The sequence below is a fragment of the Apis cerana genome, linkage group LG1, assembly GCF_029169275.1.
Source record: "Apis cerana isolate GH-2021 linkage group LG1, AcerK_1.0, whole genome shotgun sequence".
In the NCBI taxonomy this organism is placed as follows: Eukaryota; Metazoa; Arthropoda; class Insecta; order Hymenoptera; family Apidae; genus Apis; species Apis cerana.
This window is the reverse complement of record NC_083852.1, coordinates 24,307,195-24,328,745: the sequence shown is the minus strand read 5'-3', so window position 1 is coordinate 24,328,745 and position 21,551 is coordinate 24,307,195. Positions and strand designations below refer to the sequence as shown.

Genomic DNA, 21,551 nt, shown 5'->3' with positions numbered 1-21,551 from the left:
CATCCGCGTCACTGTTCTCACTAATTACTTGAAAAACGTTTTCGCTTCGCCTTGTGATCGCTCGTGACTTCGGTCAAAATTAGAAGATCAAATTTGTGCAATTTTCTAACACGATCTAACATATCCTCGTGACTGAAAATACGACTCTTGTGTTCCACTCGAAATCTCGAACAATCGCAAACAGAATCCTCGAAACGATATCTCCATCATGCCGGTTAGCATAATCATTGAATCGTTCCTAATTAACTGGTCAAACCGCGAGAATTTTCTAACTCGATCTCGGAAAGTATCGCGCGCACCACACGACGAGAACCGGTTCTCTCCGGTGATTCCTCGTTTAGAAGCACATTTTTACGTTTACATTTAAACGCGCGAGACCTGTATAATTATTCTGGAACAATGTTTGAACCGCATGTGACAGCTCGTGACTGCTCGTGATTTTATTCGCAAACGCAAATTCGAATCTATTTCGAGGAATCGTTAATCAACAATTTCCAACGTTTATTCCAATTTGCACGATTCTTTCATCGATCTGTGCTAATTCCCTTCGCAAATCTTCCAACTTCTCTCCTTTTCTCCTTTTCCCGCCAGGAATCTTGGGGGGGGAATAATATATTTTTCGCGCTCCTCGTGTTTCCAGCAGCTTTTAAAATTTTAGCGGCGCAGTAATTAATGCCTTTCCGAGTTTTCAGAAAACCGGATGATTTATCATTCGCACGGTTGATCAGTTTCCCCCGTTCATTTATTATTTACCCATCTATTCCAATCATCGGGATGTGTTCCAACTGTTCCACCTGATCGATAATTTCGCCGATTTGAAACTTCGAGATGGAAAACATTTCGAAGCGACAACAATTTTTATTTTACGCAACCTGATTTTTCGTCCCCCTGCGTCTTCCACCCAACTTTGTCGTCTCTTACAACCTCGCTTCGATACGAACTTTCACGCTTCGGGATCTCCTCTCCAACGCGAGGAAAAATTTCCATATCCGTGGAAGGAAATTATGTGGGTTTATCGTCGTGTTCGCGCGTCGAGCCGAAGAAAAGAATAATTGGCAGCAGTGGTTCAGAGGAAGTTTCGCGGCAGGATGGTCGAGCGAGAAGAGGAAGAATAATTCTCTTGGCGTGATTATTGGTGGTACACGCGCGTGTTCGCCATTCGTCTCGTTAAATCGCCGGCGAAAATGTCGAACGAGAGATTAATCGGGGATGATGTCGTCGCTTTATCTCTTTTTTCAACACCTTCTTTTTTGTATCTTCTTTTATTCGGTATTTAGTCGTTGGAGTCATCGATCCAGAGAGAATGAAAAGAGAAATAATTTCTTGGCGCGATCATCGCGTGAAATCGAGCCGAGATTAACCGGGATATCGTCGATTTATCTCTTTTTTTCGACACTTCTTTTTTGTATTTTCTTTTATTTAGTCGTTCGAATCATCGATGCAGAGAGAAAAAGAAAGAGAAATGATTTCTTGGCGATGTCAACATCTTTTTTTCTGTATTTTTTGTCCTTTTATTCTTTATTCTTTTATTCGGTATTTAGTCGTTCGAATCATCGATGCAGGGAGAAAGATAAAGGAAGAGAAATAATTTCTTGAAATCGAGCAAAGATTAACCGGGATTTTTTTTTTTTTATTTTGTGGTCTTTCATTCGAATCATGCAAATCGAAGCAGAGAGAAGGAGAAAGATCCGTGTTCACGATTCGTCGCGAAAATATCGAAAATACGGAGAGATTGACGAAGGATAATTCTTCCACTTTGTCTCTCTCTCTTTTTTATTTCTTTTCGTTCTATTGATTTGGAGGAACGAGAATGAAAGGTAGGGAAAATTTTGATCGAAAAATATTTTGAACGATCGTTGAGCGAGAAGGAAAAAGGAAGAGAGCGAGAGAGAAAATATTATACAACAAGTTTCCTATCATAGAAATAAATTTACGAGCTTCCATTTTCTTGGCGGAAACGGGCGGTTTTTACCCCCTTCCCCGTTTTAAGGAAACAAAAAAACCGAGGCTGCGACCATTCACTCGTAAATTCCTATCTTATTTGTCGTTATTTCGCAATTTCGCTACAATTTACCGTGGCCGATCGCTTCGTTTATCGGCCACGTTTGTTTATAAATAAACAACCCAATTTATAAATTACGCGGTTATTCTCGAGGGAAGAAACGTAGCAACGTGGAAATTTCGCCGCGCTGGATTGGGGTTAAAAGTTATGTAAGCGTTGGAGAAATTTTTGCCTACTCGATTACCTAATAATTTACTCGCGCGGGTAAAGTTATTTTCCAGATATCTTGGTGTCTTTTGATACTTTTGACGGAAGAGGGGAAGGGGAGGGATGGGAATTTTTGGAGAGGTCGTAAAGCAGTGGCGAAAACGATGCCACGGTTTGCTTTCGAGAAATTTCGTCGAAACGGAAACGATGGGAATAAAGAGAGATCGTAACGTTTTCTCCGCGGGGAGAGCGACAAGTTGCGTGCGACGAGATAAAAAAGGAAATAAAACTTGGCCGTTTGGGAAGGAGTCGTCGAAGCTTTGCTTTTGTGGGGGAAAACGGGAGGGAGAAACGCGTCAGATTCTGAATTTCCGAAAAGAAAGATAAGAAATATGTAGAAATGTTTTTGATTTCACTCTCCTCGTCGAACTGAAACTGTTCTTTCAAGACACGTTATTGTTATACAACCGGAAACGAAAGATCAAAGAAACGTGGCTACGAATTTAGAAAAAAGAAAAAAAGATAAATAAGATTCCTCGTCTCGGCATTAAGAAAATTGTTTCAATAAAATTATTGCAATTTCGATACTCGAAGGGAAACTCGAGCCCCATCTTATCTCGATCCGCCATTTCTCTTTCTACCGATCTTTCACCTTATCCTCCCGAATAATTAGAAAGCGCAACAGCTGCGACGGTGAAATATCTAATAGACTCTCCCTCTCCGTTGTAACTCGAGCTTATAATGCCGAAAACGTCGCTCGAAAGAATCAGCTCGAATGGCCGAACATGAATATCGCGAGACTAATTAACGCCAGTGGGCTAACAAATTGCGCAAAATAATTTTTGAACTGGAAAGCCAGTTGTTAACCCCCAGGCTCACAGAATCCTGGAAATAAATGTACCGGGTTCGGTTCGAAGGGAAGGGGAAGAAGGAGCGAAATTTTAAGAGGGAAATTTAATTAACACGACTGCGCGCACAAGATAGGCCGCTTAAAAACGTTCCGAGCCTCTTCTACCTCTTAAATTCCGTGAGAAACCACGAATCTTTTATTCAGAGATTCCTCTCTGACTGGTCCAATAAATTCGATCGTTGGAAAAAAGGTATCCGCGTTTTCTTTTTTCTACGACAATCACAGAGATTTTCCTATCGAAATTTCACGTCTCCCCCGTCATAAATACGAGTCTCTATGCAATTCGCAGTGAAAAGTAATTGCGAGAGAATCGCTTATACAATTGTCTGCAGTCGATAAAAGTGTCCTTCTCTCGAATTGTCAGACGCACGTGGGCAGAGCGCGCGCGGTTCCTTTGGACGTCTCCGCAATATTTCTCCCGCCTTGCGAGCGTAATGAGGATGGCAGCTGCAAGCTTGTCGCCGAAACCGCCATACTTTCCGTCGCCGTCTGCCCTCCCTTTATCTCGCCGTGATATACGAGATCTGGCCGCTGCGCTTTTCCCGCGGGCTTTTAAGCTAATTCGAGCCGCGCCACCTGCAACTGGACACTCGTCACACGGTGTTCCTTGGTTCTTCCCTCCGTGCTGGATCGCGTAATAGTCGGTCGTGAACAGCGAAGATTCTTTCTTGTTTCTTCCTCGATGCGAATCGCCTGATATTCTTTCCGGGGTATAAGCGGTCGATGAGGATGAATGCTTGAGGGATGTGATATCTTGGTATTCTTCATCGATGTGAACTACAAATAGCGTGTTATTTTGGAAGTATTAAGTATTTGGATACCTTTTTAGTTTGCGTTTTTTTATTCGAATATAATTCTTTCGTTCTTACATGTAGATCGAGTAATAGATGATGAATGTTTCGATAGTTTGCTCTTTTTTACTTAACCTGGGAATGTAGAATTGAACGTGGCAGTTTTTCTATTAACAAATAAACATCTTTTGTTCGACCTAGCATTTAGATCGTTAGATATAAATATCGTTCCAACTCGTGTGAATTTTCTCGCGATCGATTGCCTCGAAGCGAGTAAGGTACAGATTTTTGGAATGGGATTGATAAATTCTCTGTAAAATTTCTCCTTAGAAAAGTCATAAAAAATGAAAACCCGTGCAGAAATCTACGTAACAATGTAAATATTTTACTTTGGCTGTGCACGATGTGTTTCTTTTTCCTTCGACTTTTGCGGACTCGCTCCACCTTTCGTGTTTTACGTATCAATATAAATTTCGAATTATTATTATTATCGCTTAGCGAGGATGGATAACGTATTCAGTGTCGTTTTTTTTTTTTTATATTAGAGATTGTAATAATTTACAATTAATATAGAGACACGTTTTCGTGTACGTATTCGTGTTAATTCCATTATGTGTTCAATCTTTTATCGATACAACGATGCATTCATTAAGTAACGTGCGCACGAAAATATTGAAATTTTATTTCAATATGTATACGTTTGACATTAATAGACAAGAAGTAAAAAAAAAATAACATCGTGAGTCAGCGATATTTAAAAGGACGAAAATATACATTATCATACAAAACAAATTTCGACGGGTAGATTTTACAAAAGATATTAACATTTAATTAACAGGAAGTTGGGTTTGTGCAAAACAATTTTTCCAACACTTTTCAACGATCGCGTTGGAAAAATATCGACAAAGAGAAAAGAAGGTGACAAACAGAAAAATCTTCGATTAGCTTCTTCCCCGCCGCAATCTTACGGATGAATCGGCCGAGGTGTTCAGAACTTGTTAGCGACAAATGGGACGTCGAGATGTTGTCACCTCTCAACCAAATTACACACTTTAACGATCGTCCATTGTTCATTTTTATCCCTCTTCCATTTCCTTGGATCACGCTTTGCACGCTTAATACGTTCGTTCGAACGAATTTCAGTAATTTCTTCTTCGTCATTTAACCACGTTGAAATTTTTATCTCAGATTGATTCGTGTTGCGCGCATACAGGATTCGTTTAAAATCTGTCTAACGAGAGTATAAAATTTTCGATACTTGTCAAAATGATCTGCTTCCTGCTAGCAGATTCGAAAACTTCGACAATATCATACGAAATGCTTATTTTCGATCCTTGTTTGCACTCGATTCGCTTCATTTTGTTCGAGGAAAAAAATTCGATCGAAGGTGCGCTTCTCGTACTTCTTTTCGAAACAATCTGATTTCGAACGAATCATTTCCGAACGAATTTTCCTCGAATATCCTTTAAAGAAGAAGTTCGATATTTACCTCCCAACGATTCTATTTCCCATATACAAGCATATAAATAAATGATTGTACAGCTAATAACAGAAACAAAAGAAGCGGCAGCTGATATCGATATTCCAAATTCTTTCCACAATATTTCATTTCACCTCAATTTTATTATTTCTCTCATCGAGCAATTGCACGAATCGATGCCATCCAAATTTAACATTACCACGAAACTTTATTTTTTTAACGAAATTGCTGCGAATGCATCGATATCGCGGCGCGTGTAAGGGTGGAGAGGTCGAGGAAAGGATGGTCGTGGAAAGATGGATGGAACGGAGAGGAACGTGGGTGGAGGGATATTTGCAATTCCAATCCCATCTTCGACCTCGGCCCCCTCCGTCTCTTATTCGTCCGTTTGGTGGCCGCGATTCTCGCGTGACTGCGGAATGCCCGGCCAAGGACGGAAATTCGCGTGTTCCGCGAGCGTAACAAGGAAGATCACGGCCGTGTTCTCTCGGCTGCTGTTCGGGGGTGTCGCGAGAATTGGGAAGTTGGCCGATCACGTTTCCACGCCATGTTCGGGAAGCGTTCGGTTGGCTGGCGTGTTTCGGCGATATCGAGATTCGAAGGGAAGTTGGAGAGAATGCGTTTCCTCGGATTGTTGGAATTCCTTTTTCTCGCAATTCGCAATTTTGTTTGTGTTGGTCCGCTTCTTTCTCTTTATATATTTGACGATTCGTACGATTTGATTTTTGATCGCGAGTCTACGAGAGGAAGAAATTTGGGAAAAAGGAAGGTAGAAGTGGTGAAGGATAATGCTTGTGAGCGAGGAATATGCTTGGTAATTTTCTTGGTCGATGTTTGGAGTTTTATGTTGCGAGAATCCATGAGAATCAGGATGTTAGATTGCGATTCCCTCTGTAATTTGCGTAATTGATGTTCTGAAGGAGCACTCGATTTAATTAAATATGGAGAATCTACGAAAGTCAGGAATTGAATGAAAGTTGGGATAACAGATAACGATAAAATAAACATATAACATATGTAACGAATTTTATAAAGATAACAGGGAATCTAGGAATTAATAATAATATTATCGAACAAATTATAGAGTTGAAAGAATCGATCGAGTTATAAAAATCAATAGTGGATGGATGTGTGTACGTATAATAATCTTTTCCTCGTTTGATGAATAACGAGAATCTGCTTAATTCTCGTTAATATCGAAATCAAATCCGGTCAAGTGCTATTATTAACGTTATCCGCAGAAAAACGAAGCGTTTGAAACGTTCGATCGAGGCATGACACGCGTCGGTGATCGTTACATGCGTGTGTATATACGTGCGCGTGTCTGTTCACGGTTAATGAAGAATGAAAATTCGCGACTTCCGCGAGGCAGAGTCTCGTATGCGAAATCATGATTAGAACGACGATTCACGACGCGTGCGCTCGTTCCATCCGACAGTGATGGAGAAATATGCGTTTGGAAGAGGGACGTCGCTGTTTCCGCAAAATAAGGGCCAGCAGTTTGAAAAACGTTTGGAAAATCGAGAGAATTAGTTTCTGAATCAATTTTGAACGTTTGTTCGCGTTTGCAATTGTATTTCGTTGAATTCGTTGCTGCTGATTAATATTGTTGTTTCGAGAAGAGATTGGAATTAGTTTAAAAAACTAGATTAAAACACTGAGATCGTAAAGAAAATCGAGAGAATTATTTTTTGAATCAATTTTGAACGCTTGTCCGCTCGTGTTTACAATTGCAATTGTTGATTTTCCGTTCGATTCATTGATGCCGAATTAATACCGTTCTTTCGAGTGGAAGAAAAAAGAGAAACGGTTTGAAGAACGATCGGAAAATCGGCGAGAACCGTAAAGAGAACGAAGGGGATCAATTTTTGAATCGATCGTGAGTCAATTTGTTTGCCCCTGTTCACAGTTATGCTCGTGTTCCGTCTAGTCATAATTCTGTTGAATTCATTAATACCGATTATTAGCGCGATTACTACTGTCAACAATCGAAGCGATCAAAAGTGTAATTAAGATTTTCAAGTAGTAAATTCCAAATGTATCTCGAGAAGGTGTTTAAACCTGATAAATAAGTGATTATTGCGAGTCATATGATTCGATTTATCAGATTTCCGTATCGATACGTATCGACTGCAATAAAATTTTTCAAATCGGAATAGTAGAATAATCTCTTGATCCCCGATTGATAATAACACGAACGTTTTGCTAATTCCTCCCTTGTATTTTCTTCTCTACCTGTCGTAACACGTGTTGTAACACGTATAAATCGATACTTTAAGATTAAAAAATTTGTCGCGTATTTATCATTACATTTTTCTTCGTTATTATTATACCATTAATATTTTATATACGGACGTATAAAATATACGAAAGGGATTTATCGCGCAATCGTTAAATTATGAGGTGAAATATTTCACGTGACGTTTGATAGATGTAAATATACGAGCGAGCATGAAATTAATGACGTCTCTCGTTAAAATAATAAATAAGTAAATAAAATAATATACGGATACAAAATATATCCATTATGAAATACTTGCTCTTGCACCTTTCGAAAATATCGATTCCGCCGTTAATTTCGAATTTTACACTTATGAAAATTGATGAGTATCGATGAGCAGTCGCTTCTTTTTTTTCTTTCTTTTCTTAACAAAAAAAAAAAAACAAACATTATTACTTCGTAGCCACGTGATTCCGCATAATTGGCATAAATTAGGAGGAAGAAAAATATTCCAGCGAGTAATACACGTGTCGATCTAGATAAGAGAAGAAGAATATTTCCTATATAATGCAAGAATTTTTCAGCATTGAGAAGACTCGAAGAGAGGCTCATTTTGCAAATCTAGCGTTATCTTATCTTGCCAGGTAAGAGCAGCGCAAATATTTCAAGCAAAAACTATCGAAAATAAATAAAGCGTGAAAAACATGAATCAAGAAGTATTCGTTAATTAACATAAATCTTCATGCATAATTCACATGCGAAAATTTACATAAAAAGAAGAAGAAGAAGAAGAAGAAGAAGAAATAATAGTTTTGAAAAAAGACTCTGAAATTTCTTTGTTTCAGAATCTCGTCAGAAATTTGCATCGCGAGGAAGCAACTCGAATTAGTTTCCTTGAGCGGGAATACCGAGTTATTTCGCGATTACCTCATAGATCGTAAATGGAACACAGATTACCGATCTTTCGCGAAACGATGTTAGCTTCGTTTAAAAGAAGAAGAAGAAGAAAAAAGGAATCGCTACGTAACTGGAATTGAAGTCGCTCTTCCATTAAAACGAATACCGATACGTTACGACGATAAACCGATTCTCGCCGCAATAACAACGCGTATTCGTGCCATTGAAACCGCTTAAACAACGCCTTCTTTACGAAAAATACCAACCCCAATATACATATATATATATGTATACGATGATTGTTCTCGAAACGCAGCGACGCGTTTGACAACACGTTTCGAAAGCCACTTAAACACCGATAACGACGAATCTGCCCCACCTATAGTTTCAACTCTATTCACCGAAACTTTTCTCCGTCGAATCCATTGATTAACCCTTTCGTTACTACGAAATAGTAAGATATCGCATGTCGTACGTATGTATGGGTTACATCTTTCCCTGGAAATGCAGCATCGGTGTTTTTACGGTTATTTCTCACGAGATTCCTCGATAATAAAAATCGCCGTACGAAAGGGTTAAGTGGAATCGTTTCCTCTTCTTTCCACGAGGAGGCTCGTGATGGGGGAGGAAGGAGCGAGACACGATTAGGATTTAGGGAAGGATAGGATCGCTATACGATTATACGCTGTTCGAACGAACCGAGTTAACGTTTACGAAGCCTGGATCCTCGCCCGCCCATTTGAATAATCGCGATGATTTCTGGGTGTCGGGGCTTGGACGGTGAGAATTAATTACGAGGCGATCGAATCGAAGTAGTTTATCGCGGATTATCCGGCTGATGAATTCTGCAGAGTGGATGGATGAAATTAAATTTGCAGGATGAAATAAATGCAGGCAGAACGAACAATTTTCTCTCTCGTTAAATTCGAGACCTTGCGCAACCTTCGTTGCGACGTACGTCGAAGGAGAGGCTCGATTAAATTCGTTTCTTTCTACGCGGCAGGGAAAAAGTGGTGGACGATCAATTACGTCGTTTCGATCGAAATAACCAATTGATGGAATCGAAGCTGAGATGACTCGGTGTAATTCGGCCAGGGAGGAAGTTTCTTATTCCGTTTCCGGAATACTATTTTTCAGATATCGACGTGCATAGTAATTTCTCAATTAATTTTGATTCTAATCTTAATATCGAATTCGGTGATGCGATAATAACGTTTCTTTGCGTTTTCGCGATAGAACGCGGAAGATAGTTCGCTTGAAACGAAAGGAGGGAAGTAAAATTGTAAGAAAATAATTGTTGCAAATTAAATGGCCGTCGCCGAACGGTGTAGAAGAAGAGAAATTTTGTAATAATAAGACGATCGATTCGAGGTTAGTCGGAATCTGAAAAGTGTTATCGTTGTGTTGTACCACGATCTGATAATGATTGTTTACACTCGAAGGAAATATAATTTTTGTCACTGAACTCTATCTCATCCTCCCTGATAATGAGAAGCGCATGACTGTCCGTCAACTCGTGCGATTGGAAACAACTCCGTACTTCGGCCTTATTTCGAACGCGAAAAAATCGGAGATAAAAAAAGGAAAAGTAGTAATAATTCGAGTTGAAACTCGATAACTTGTTACAATCTTCGATACATTTCCATTTCTCAGATGCGAAATATAGTATTCTCTCGCCGCGAGAGAACGAAATCGAAACGAATCGAAAAGTTAAATTCTCGAAAGAATAAAAGAAGAAGAAAAAAGAATTCTTTTTTCTGTCCGTTGTCAAGTAATAAAACGGGACATTTAACGAGGTCTTGTGACTCGAGGCCACTCGAAGAAACAAACTATTCCGTTTATCGCCGTTTATCGCGTAAACGCTCCTTCGATATTTTCGCGATTAGGCTTAGTATCGATTCTAACCGATTCGATAGTTGGGAAGCGCATGACGAGCGGTTGCTTGCTCGAGCATCGCTGACTGATTCACGCGCGATAGCACGCGTAACATTTCGCTGCTTAATAATTATCCCCCGATAATCGACGCAATTAATCTAAACGCGGTGCGAGAGATGCTTCTCTCCAGGGAGACGGAGATAGGTTATCGCCGGTTTATTAACGAAATCGATACCGTCGAAAAACCGCCGTTCAATCGACGCGAAAGCGCTTTTCCACCTCGATCCAGTTCGATGCTTTTGCTTTTTTTTTTTATCGGCCAGGCTCGAGAACAAAGGGTTCGAGGATCGGAGAGAGAGAGAGAGAGAAAGAGCAGAGGATTCGAAAGGGGAACGTCTCTTAAGTGGTGATCCATCGATGGATTGGTTCTTAGGGGGTTTAACTGTGTTTGATTTCGTAAGGCGATAGGTTTTTTCTTTACAATTTCCAGTATATCCAAAAACAGAAATATTTTTAACATTTTGAACGATTTAATTTTTTCTCTAATCTTAATAAGAAAATTTGCACGTTTCAAGAAGATTTGATTTTTAGCGAAAATTTTCCTCGCGTATGCGGAACAAATTGAACGTAATTTATTTTCTCGACGAAGAATCTCGATTCTCGAATTTTTCCTGCTTCGACTGGAAATTATTTTTTTATAAAATAAAATAATCCGTTACGTGGTCTACGTGTGAAATTATTTTCGTGTTTTTGATAACGCAACTTATTATTGCTCGAATTCGCATTTTCGACGAACATCGTATACGGTATCGCGTTTCATTCTCTTAGAAACCTGGACCAATACCTTTCCAACGAGCACACGTTCCTCCCCAACGACTCGATTCGAGCATCGAGTAAAATTATCAATGTCGACCGAGTAAAATTGTCGACGTACGCTCGACAGAAACAATTCGAATACGATACAACCATAATTCACCTTGGTGGATGAATCGGTATGTAAATAAACGCAATAACCTTTCGAACGAAATTCACGACACATTCGAGTCGTCCCTTGCCAGTATCCGGGAAGATACGCCACGGTGAAGATCGAGTGGAACGTTTGGCGTGCCAATTATATCATGAGTGTGAAAAAGTGTTTTTCCTTTCGCCTCGACCGAGAAATTTCTATTATTGTATTCGCGTTGTCTCTTATATCGATCAATCAATTTTTATTTCGAAATTGCGCCTTCTTTCGAAAATTACGATCGTAAATGCGACGAGGGGAATAATTTCAACTCATAATCGAGTATCATAATTTCCCAATTAAAATTTAAAAGCGATGTGATAGGAATGGATGAAAATTTCTCGATATTTTTATTTTCTAACACATTTTGCAAGAAATCTAAGAGAGAGAGGGAAAGAGAGAGAGAGAGGAAAGGTGAAACGGTAGATTTTGAAAGATTCGAGGTGAGATTATTTCGACGTTTCCATCAGGGATTTCGGATCGAAGCATGATTTTAGCGTGCGTTAAACTAGAAGAGGAGGTTTTGTAAGTCGCCGATTTCAAACATCTGTTCTCAAAAACAGGGAAGAGAATTTTGATTTTGATTATTAATTATGAACGTTTATTATACGTAATTAAAAAATCGGATCGAAACGGATCATTTCTAAAAAGAGGAAATTTCTTTTGGTGGAAATATACTCGCGTCGTCGGAAAATATGATAGCTTATCGACACTCGAGAAAGTAGCACATTGTTTGACGATCAGTTATCTAATTACATCGTATTACGTTGTGATTTATATCTAGTTGAGAAGTTGAATTAAAAAAAAGGAGCGAGTTCAAAGAAGCGAAAAGAGATGATAAGAAAAAATAAAGAAGAAAAAAAAAAAAAGAAAGAAAATAGAGACGATCAAATCGAATTATACATTAATGCGTGTTTACATCGGTGCGAAAGATAGAAAAATACGTTCGTCGTTAATTAACTTATTGCACACACGACGAGACGTTCGTATTAAAAATTAGATCGAAAGAACGATATTTGTCACGATACTCGACGCGCAAGGAATAAAGCGTGTATATAACAGAGATTGTAAATATTGATGATACTCTTCCGTATCTTTCTATCATTTTCATGTAATAAAAAAAACTCGTTGCTTCCAAACTTTTTTACCTTCGAATAAAAATATTATTCGCTGTTAGAAAGAATTAAATTTTGACATATTTTACGAAAAAGTAATTATTCCCAAAAATCGAAATATAATCCTCTCAATGATTTTAATCTCTACTTCATTTTCGATTACAATCTCTCTCTCTCTCCCTCTCTCTCTCGACAAATTTAATTCCTATTCGTCCATTTTCGATTGCAATTTTTCCCTCTGAAAATATTTCGGTTCTTAATCGCCCGATATTTCAAATATTTCGACAATACCGTTCCCTTCGAAATGGGGGATCAAAGGGAAAAAGAAAAGGAAAAGAAGAGGGTCGAGATAGCGCAACTCCTCCTGTTCAGACGCTCGTTCTTCAATTTATGATCCGTCCGCTCTGGTATTCTCGCGGATCTTGGTTAAACGATCGCGGTTCGTGGTCACGATCCGCAAGGGGCACAGGTCGGTCGGGTTAGGCCCGAATAGGCCGTGAATGAGGTGTCCAGCTGTGCCCATCCTGTGCAAACGCGGTACAACAATTGTCGTAGACACAGGCGGTACGAATGTGTGCGCGTGTGTCCCTCCTTGGTGCGTTACACCACTTTTTACCAGCCCCACCATTCGCATAAACACACCGCCGTAAAGCGGCGAACACTTTGCAGCGTTTAGTCGCTAGTTAACCGTGCTCGTTTCGCGGTATTCGTTTCCGTGCGCCGTTCCGTGGTCGACGCCGCTCTCATATTCTCGGGTTCACGGCAGAGTTCGGAGGTGAGGATTTTAAGAAAGAGGAGAAGAAGCGTGGGAAAAGTGCGGAAGAAAATGGATGACGGATCTGTGCGGTGCGATTCGACGCCGATGAACGAGAAGGTATAGGAGGGGGGAGAGAGAGAGTAACGAGGATACTTGTTTCGTTTCGTTTTCTTCTTCTTTTTCTTTCTCTCGCGCGCGGGAATAAACCTTAGAGCAAATACAGACAGTTGGCGATTGGTGAGAAAACGTACGATAACGCGCGAACGATGACGTTTACGATGTCGCGGAGGTCGTAGAATTTTTTACTTCTTTTCTTTTCTCTTTTCAAACGAAGGGAAAAAGTCGGTGTTCGGTGACGCGCGATACGTAATAAATATAGTACAAATAAATACGTGATATAAAGGAGCAAATCGGTCGATCCCACTTGGAATTGTATTCCATCGCATCACCAAATTTTCAATGAAAATCGTCTCTCCATTTCTCTGCCGCACCGCGATCGATCGAAAAAGATAGAGTGGAGGAAGAAGTTGGAATCCGAACGAAGGAAGCTCCGGGCGCGTCGGTGGATGATCGACGCGGCTGGTAAAAGCGGGTCAAGGTGGGATCGCGAAGGAGGAAGATCCGGCCGAGGTGTAGGCGCGCTGATCCCCCCCTCCACGCTCCCCACTCCCCACTCACCGGCTGGGAAAACAAATCGTCACGCGACGATCTCGACCATCATCGGGCCGCTATCGGGCCGCGTGATCGACCGATCATCGGCGGGGGATCATCGGAGTTTCCACTTTCTCGGAGTCATCGTCACGGGATCGCTCACGGCGCGCTGTCAACGATCGAAACGGGAGATCGAACCGCGATCGCCAGTCAATCGTGGAAACCTGATCCCGCGCGACTAGCCTCCTCTTCTCGCTCTTTCTTTCTTTCGCGGTTCCCGTCCGTGCGTTCGTCGAGTTGTCTGGTGATCGTTCTTTCTTTCTTTCTTTTTTCCTCGAAAGAGAAGAGACATTTCCAACTCCGACTTGCACGTGGTGCGTGTACATGGATTCGAGCTGGCTCGAGAACACGTCGAATCGCACCACCTGCCTACCGCCACCATCCCTTGGAGCGGCGAAATCCGGGGCTTTTCGCGAAACGTCGTGACCCGTATCGACCGATGCCGCGTGATCGTCGTTTCGAGCATCGATCTTCCGTCTCCATCTTCGGCTAGACGCGACTCGATCCAGTGGTTGGTATCGAGTTTCGATAAAATCGATTCTTCTCTCTCCCTCTGTGGAAACGAAGAGGCGCACGGACGTCGAATCGGCGCGTAAACACGCGATCTTGGCTAGGTCGTATCCAACCTCCGCCCCGGTTATCTGGAGGAAGGAAGGGCGGCGAGATATGGACACGGACATGAGCGGAAGGACGAACAGGTCGAGCGAGGAATTGGCCAAGAGGCGCGTCTCCATTAGCGATCAGATACTCGGCATGGATAATCCGACGTTCGATCATCATCGGCGCATAAGCGCGAGCTCGGAGCATAACTCGGATCAGGGACGTGGCAAATCGATATTGCAGCACGGAGGGAGCAACTACGGCAGCTCGGAGAATATACCGCAGCACAAGTTCGATCTCGAGAACGGGAGGATCAACGGGAGCAGGAAGAAGTCCGCGTACAGCTTGACCAGCTCCATCAGGGACAAGATCGAGTACTCGGAGGAGCTGGAACGGTGAGAATTTTCTCCATTCTATTTCGATTTCAAATGAAATTTCTCTCTCTACGAGATATCCGTGAGAGACAGACCCTCCCTTCTCTCTCTTCTTTCTCGAGAAATCGAGAAAAAGAGTTCGAGTACAATTCACGACGATAGCCTAGGAACGATACGTGCGCGATTATTCTTCTCTCTTCATTTTACATCCCCAAATTCGTGAACATTTCTCTCTCCCTCTCTTTTTTCTTTTTCGTGCGAGAAATTAATTCGAGAATTAATTTACCACGAATTTGCGATCGGGACGATACTCGATTATTTTTCTCTCTCGAGTTTTCATTTCGCTTCGATTTGCGAAATCTTTTCTTTCTTTCTTTTTTTTTTTCGTACGAGGGAATTTTTGAGAATGATTTATGAGACGATGGTAGTTAAAATAATAGAGAGATATTTATGAAATTTTTTCCAGGAGGAGGTTGCAATTCGAAACAATCTCTTTATATCTTTAGATCTTTAGAATAATTTATAAGAATGGTGATTCGAGTGATACGCGGCGATAATTATTTTTACTCTCGACACTTTTTTTAAAGAAATCGGTAGAAATTAAGAAATTGTATCTTATTAAGCGCGATAAAGCTTTTAAAGAATTTTCTACATTTAAAATACTATTTTTCCTGGATAAGAGTAATCTTATTAGAACAAACATATCGATAGTGCAAACACGCGAGAATTTAGTAAATTTGATCGCATTAAGCTTTTACGAGTGTTTGATTAAGCGAAGTTCACGGTGGAATAATGGAATGTTTTAATCGATGTTTTATCTTCGATAAATCTAACCGCGTAGAAACGATTTTTCTCAAAAAAAAAAAAAAAAAGAAGAAAGTTACATTTCCGAACGATCAATTTCCTCCGAAAAGAACGGAAAATTTTTAGTACAAATAGTTACGAATAGTTGGTGAAATATCGACGCGCAACCGCGAGATAAATTAAAACAACGCATAGACGTTTCCCGAATTGATATACGCGGCCCATAAACGTTTAACATTAAACGAGCGAATAATTTTCACGCAACAAATATTCGACTAATCAATTCCGTAACAACATATTTTCGTTAAATCATCCTGCGCGTCCTTCCATTAAAATCGATACTTTGCGAATCTCTGCTATTACGATAATAAAAAAAAAAATAAATAAATAAAAAAAAACAATATCGATATACGCGCAATATCACAATAACATTACAAAAACGCGAAAAATAAAACGATAAATCTCGACACACCGACGAAGGTATTCATCGAGCATAAATTTCTAAAATGAAAAAAGAATAATAAAAAAAAAAATAAATAAAATAAAATAAATATCGATAAAACGCATCGATCAATCACGCGTTGCGTTGCTTGCAATTATACGCATCGTCGCCATTTTTCTGCTAATTCTTTCTTCCTTTTTTTCTTTCCTTTCCTTTTCTCTTTCATTCTTCCCGATATCTGCCCACGATGTACGAACGAACACGAAAAGTATTCGAGGCAGGTAAATCCCTAATCGAGGGAATTGTAACGGATCTAGGAAGCGTAGAATGGTGATGTAACCGGTCGGTTACAAAGCCTGTCATTTCCAATCGCCTTGATAAGATCATAAAGTCTAATGAGATTGAATCAAGCGCTGCTCTAAGTTTCCTATAACGTCTGCTCGCGTGCACTCAAGGTATGCTCTCCGGCTCTCCGTTAAATCCTCTCTGGAATAAGCGACCAGCTTTTTTGCTCGGCTTTTAATTTTAAAAGATTTTAGATCGTCGTAGCCCGATATCTCGATCGGTATCGGTGCGAATCGCGTACACGGGGATAAGGAGTGAAAACGCGGAGCGGAATGGAAAACAAGTTTGTGGGAAAACCGAAGGTCGAGTCGTTGAGTTTCTTGTGGTGAGTGGATGTGTCGTTATTTTGCGAAATGATGACATTTTCTTCTTCTTTTTCTTTTTCCTTCCTTTTCAGCTGTAATGGAAATTGATGGATCGGTAATGGATCGTGCGTCTTCTTTTTGAAAATTAATTTTTCTTTTTTTTTGTGTGTGTGTGTGTGGTACAATGATTCGCTAGTTTGCGTAATTCAGTGAATCGGTAAATCGAACGATTTGAAATGGTGTAGAAGAACTTTGTTTTTGACCGTGATGGAAATTGGATATGATGACTTTTTAAAAATTAATTGATTAAATTTTTTTTTTGTAATAAATTCTTGGGAGACTGAGTGGCAATTTGATGGATTGTAAAAATTTGTTTATCCGAGAGAATGGATTAAAGCACAGGTATACTTTTTTTTTAGAAAACGGGCAGAGGAAGTTTGGTTTTTTTTTTAATTCTCAATGTATGTAATCTCTTAAAGAAACATGGAGTTTCGCGATGCTAAAATTTTTTTCTTTTCTTTTCTTTTCTTTTCTTTTCTTTTTTTTTTTTTGCAAAACATTAACGTTGATGTTAACAGTCTAGATACAAACTTTTCGTCTTATCTCGTGATATATATACCGACTTTTTCACTTTCCACCCTTGTTTCTCTTTCTGTCTGCCCCGCAACCAGTTTTTACTTTGTACAGCATAAATCTGTCTTCATTTCACCTTCTTTTTATCCGACTCTCTCTTTCTCTCTCTCTATGTTCTCTGATGTTTCTACTACGTAATGAGGATGATATAATTAATTACAAAAGTTTTTCTTCTTTTTTTTTTTGTATAAAAAATTATGAGAAAAGTTTAGACCGAATTTTCAATGGATTTCTATCATGTGTATATATATATATACGTTTTATACGCATAGTGAATTTTCCTGTTCGATTTTTGATATCACGGATATTACGGTTTTAGCTTTCCGCCGTATGGAATGGAGGGATTTTTATAAATTGAAATTTTGTGATGAATATGTTATTCTACAGTTATGTGTATATCTTGTAACCAGAACCGAGAAAATTCTTTGTTGTTGCTCGTTCTTTGAGTTGGAAAAAACATTCGTACATACACTCTGTGAAATGAAATATCATTGAAAATATTATTTTACGAAATATCCTGGAAAATCTTGGAAACAAACATTATTCCAGAGAGATAGACTACTTTCTCTATCAATAAATCTTTATCGTACTTGAAGACGCGTATTCCAAATATCAGATACTATACAATATTTCATCAATATTTTATCAAAAAGAGAAAAATACGCGTAGAATTGTGCATACAATTTTTCGTATTTTCGAGCGTAATTTCCATCGTGATCGTTTGTGGAAAACTGTCCAAGAAAATAAAAAAAAAAAAGGAAACACGAAAAAACACACGGTTGTTCCGGCACGAAATATTATACTCCATAAAATATATATTTTAGAAAATTTCATTAATATATTACTCCGTTTCAAAGCGTTTCGAATATTTCAAGAAAGATAAAAAGCGCGCACGATTCTATCCTCTTCTATCGTTAAAATCATCCCACAAAATTTACAAAAACTATTCCTTTCTGCCTCTCAACCAAATAAGATAGAAATAGGATAGAAATAGTCCCTTTAGAAAAATCGTCTCACAAAAACTATTCCTCTCTGCTATATAGTCTCAACCAAATAAGCCAAAATAGAATGGAAATAATCCCTTTCTATCGTTAAAATCATCCCACATAAACTATTCCTCTCTGTCACATAACATTTCAACCAAATAAGCTAAAATAGGATGAAAATAATCCATTTCTATCGTTAAAATCACCCCACAAAAGCTATTCCTCTCTGCCACATAACATTTCAAATAAGTCAAAATGTAATAGTCCCTTTAGAAACATCCCTTTCTATCATTAAAATCATCCCACAAAAACTATTCCTCTCTGCCACATAGCGTCTCAATCATATAAGCCAAAATAAGATGAAAATAATCCCTTTCTATCGTTAAAATCACCCCACAAAAGCTATTCCTCTCTGTCACATAACATTTCAACCAAATAAGTCAAAATGTAATAGTCCCTTTAGAAACATCCCTTTCTATCGTTAAAATCATCCCACAAAAACTATTCCTCTCCGAACCAGATAAGGCAAAATAGGATAGAAAAGGAAATACTTTAGTACTCGAGCCGATTCTAACAACCTTTCTTCTCTGTTCACAGGTCGTGGTTGTACCTGTTTTGCACGCGATGCCACGGTCGCGACGACACTCCATCATGGGAGCCACCCGGTTGGAGGAAAGCCTGTCCCCAACCGTTTTGCCCGAGCTACAGAAAATTCGCCCGGCTGTTGTGCCTGTTCCTGTTAGGCCTGTTGCTGTGGGGCATCGTGTACACGATACTCGGGGAGGACGCCGCCCCGGGCGGCCAGCTTTTCGGCCTCGCCGTCCTCTGCCTCGCGGCTCACTTCGGGGGATGGCTCTTCTCCTTGACCACCCTTCCCGCCCTGATCGGTATGCTCATCACGGGGATCGTGATGCAGAACATCGGCATGGTGAGCATCGACAGAAACTACAACATCGTCATCTCCAATTTGCGGTGAGTCTCTCCTGATTTTTATTTATTTATTCTTTTCCCTCGTGTGATCGATACCACCCGCGTTTTCACGACGTATCGCATCTTATTATTTTTACATGTTTCTTCTTTCGCAATGCCTCGCGTTTCGTTAATCTAACGGAATGGAATTTTTCCCTTACTCGAGTGTTGTCGTTTTGAAATAATAATAGACGCGTCGCGCTCGATTCGCGCATTGTATTTACGCTCTGACTCACGAAATAATACCATTGTAAAACCACGGTTAAGTCGTGTTTCAACGATCAATTGATGTCTATTCCTAGACCGATGCCGAGACATCGTGTCGTATTAAAAGAGAAAAAAAGTTTCACCGACTTTTATTTTTCTTCGTCGTTGGAGAAACGATTTTTCTTTTCGAAAATGGTACGATTGTTAAAATTTATTATCTTTAATTTTTTTGACGGTATACAAGAGGAGGAGAGTCTCTATCCGAGCGTATAAATTATCATTGGAATTGGATTTCTCATATTTTTATACTCTGTTCGATCCGATCGAGACGAGTGGAAATGATTTACACGTCTAATTCAAAAAAAGAAGGAAAGAACGAAGTTACAGTTGCATTTTCTACCCGCAAAAATTAAAAGAAAGAAAAAGATGAAATGTCGGATCGATAATGAAATCGAAATGACAAGGGAATTCGATGGAAACGGAACGAATGGAATTTACAAGTGGCAGAGACGGAATGTTTGTACTTGGTTGAACGATCGTTGACCCAACCGAGCTAAGGGGTTAATTATTACGCTGTTGCGCGTGACTACAGTTAGACTTAACTGGGCACGTGATTAAAATCATGTGCTGTTACGCACACATTACTTCTTGGGCTGAATTTGTAAATGGAACTTCATCATTTCGTAATTGAAATTTATTCCGCCGCCGTCATGTGATAATATTTACGCTCCCTACGCTCGTGTGCGTGTGTTCGTTTCACCGGGGATCGATTATCGACACGATCCACCGTGTTGGAAGTGTCATATCGCGTTGGGCTAATAAAAAAGCATTATCGCTCGTTGTAACGTACGGTTTCTCGCGGAACTTTCGCTCTGAAATTACGCCCAAATTCTCCAATTTTCGAATCTCCCGCGCTTTGACCTTTTCTCTCGTTCGCAACACTGAAAATTCTCCAATTTTACAAATCTCTTGGAAGATTCATCCGCCTCCATTTCCAAGTTCCTCCCAACAACTTGATCTGCCTTCCAATCGAGACTCCCTCCCCATAAAGATAAGGTTTTTCTGTAAGATAAAATTTCCACTCGCGAATCCTTCAAAAATTTATGTCCAAAGCGTTGGAAGCTGCACCCGATGCGATAACGTCCCCGCAATATTGACCGGAACTCGTTACTTCTCTTTCCTCTGATTTTTATTGCTATTTACAGCGGGGAGGGGAGGAGCTCGTCTCGCGATTCAACGAGGTTGCGTTTTACGGGACACGCGATAAGAAATTTCATAGCGTTTCACAGCGATGTATCGCGATGGTCGAACCGATTGATCGACGACCGGGCGAAAAAACAAGCAAGACGATTCCCGGTGAAATTCCGTCCCACGCATTTCGAGATCATAGATATAACAGAGGGAGATTTTTCCTCTCGTCAGCTGTTTCGCGTGCGATTGATAGATCACCCCGGAATCGAAGTTTTAAATCAAATACACTTACTCTCGAGAGAGAAAGGGAGAGAGAGAAATTTGTTATTTTCTTCTTTCTCTCTGTCTCTCTTTTTTACCCTTTCTTTCTCGCTCGACGAAACCGATGAATGGCCAACCGTCGAGAATTTTCGTGCGATTTTTTTTTCTTTTTCTCTTTTCTCTCTCTCTCGTTTGTTGTATAAACGGTGAGGTTGTACAGATTTTGAGGTTGAAACGTTTGGTTTCGAACCGGAGAGAGAAATCCACGATCGAAAATCGAAGCTAACGACACCTCTAGGGGATATGTGTATATATAATAATATACGATACGAAAATATTTGTGGATGTCTCTTTTCTTTACTCTTAAAATACTCTTAAAATTTGGAACAGTTCGAGAGCAAGAAACTTTGTTAACAAATTTTTGCACACTGGATTCACTAGCTATTTCAGCTTCGTTCATCCTCG

The 21,551-nt window shown here is 39.9% G+C and overlaps 1 protein-coding gene across 3 annotated transcripts in view; it reads left to right on the top strand.

Annotated features, from left to right (window-relative positions):
• LOC108002079 (sodium/hydrogen exchanger 9B2) overlaps positions 1-21,551 on the top strand; it is a 113,214-nt gene that overhangs the window by 16,479 nt on the left and 75,184 nt on the right. Inside the window, exons 1-3 of one of the 3 annotated variants that reach the window (XM_062086994.1) lie at positions 8,191-8,255; positions 8,457-14,964; positions 19,056-19,430. In XM_062086994.1, coding sequence (XP_061942978.1) covers positions 14,636-14,964; positions 19,056-19,430 — 704 coding nt within the window. In that variant the 5' untranslated portion in view covers positions 8,191-8,255; positions 8,457-14,635. Of the gene's footprint in view, positions 1-8,190; positions 8,256-8,456; positions 14,965-16,614; positions 16,860-19,055; positions 19,431-21,551 lie in introns of those variants that run through there. The other 2 variants (XM_062086995.1, XM_062086996.1) reach the window with 2 other exon arrangements.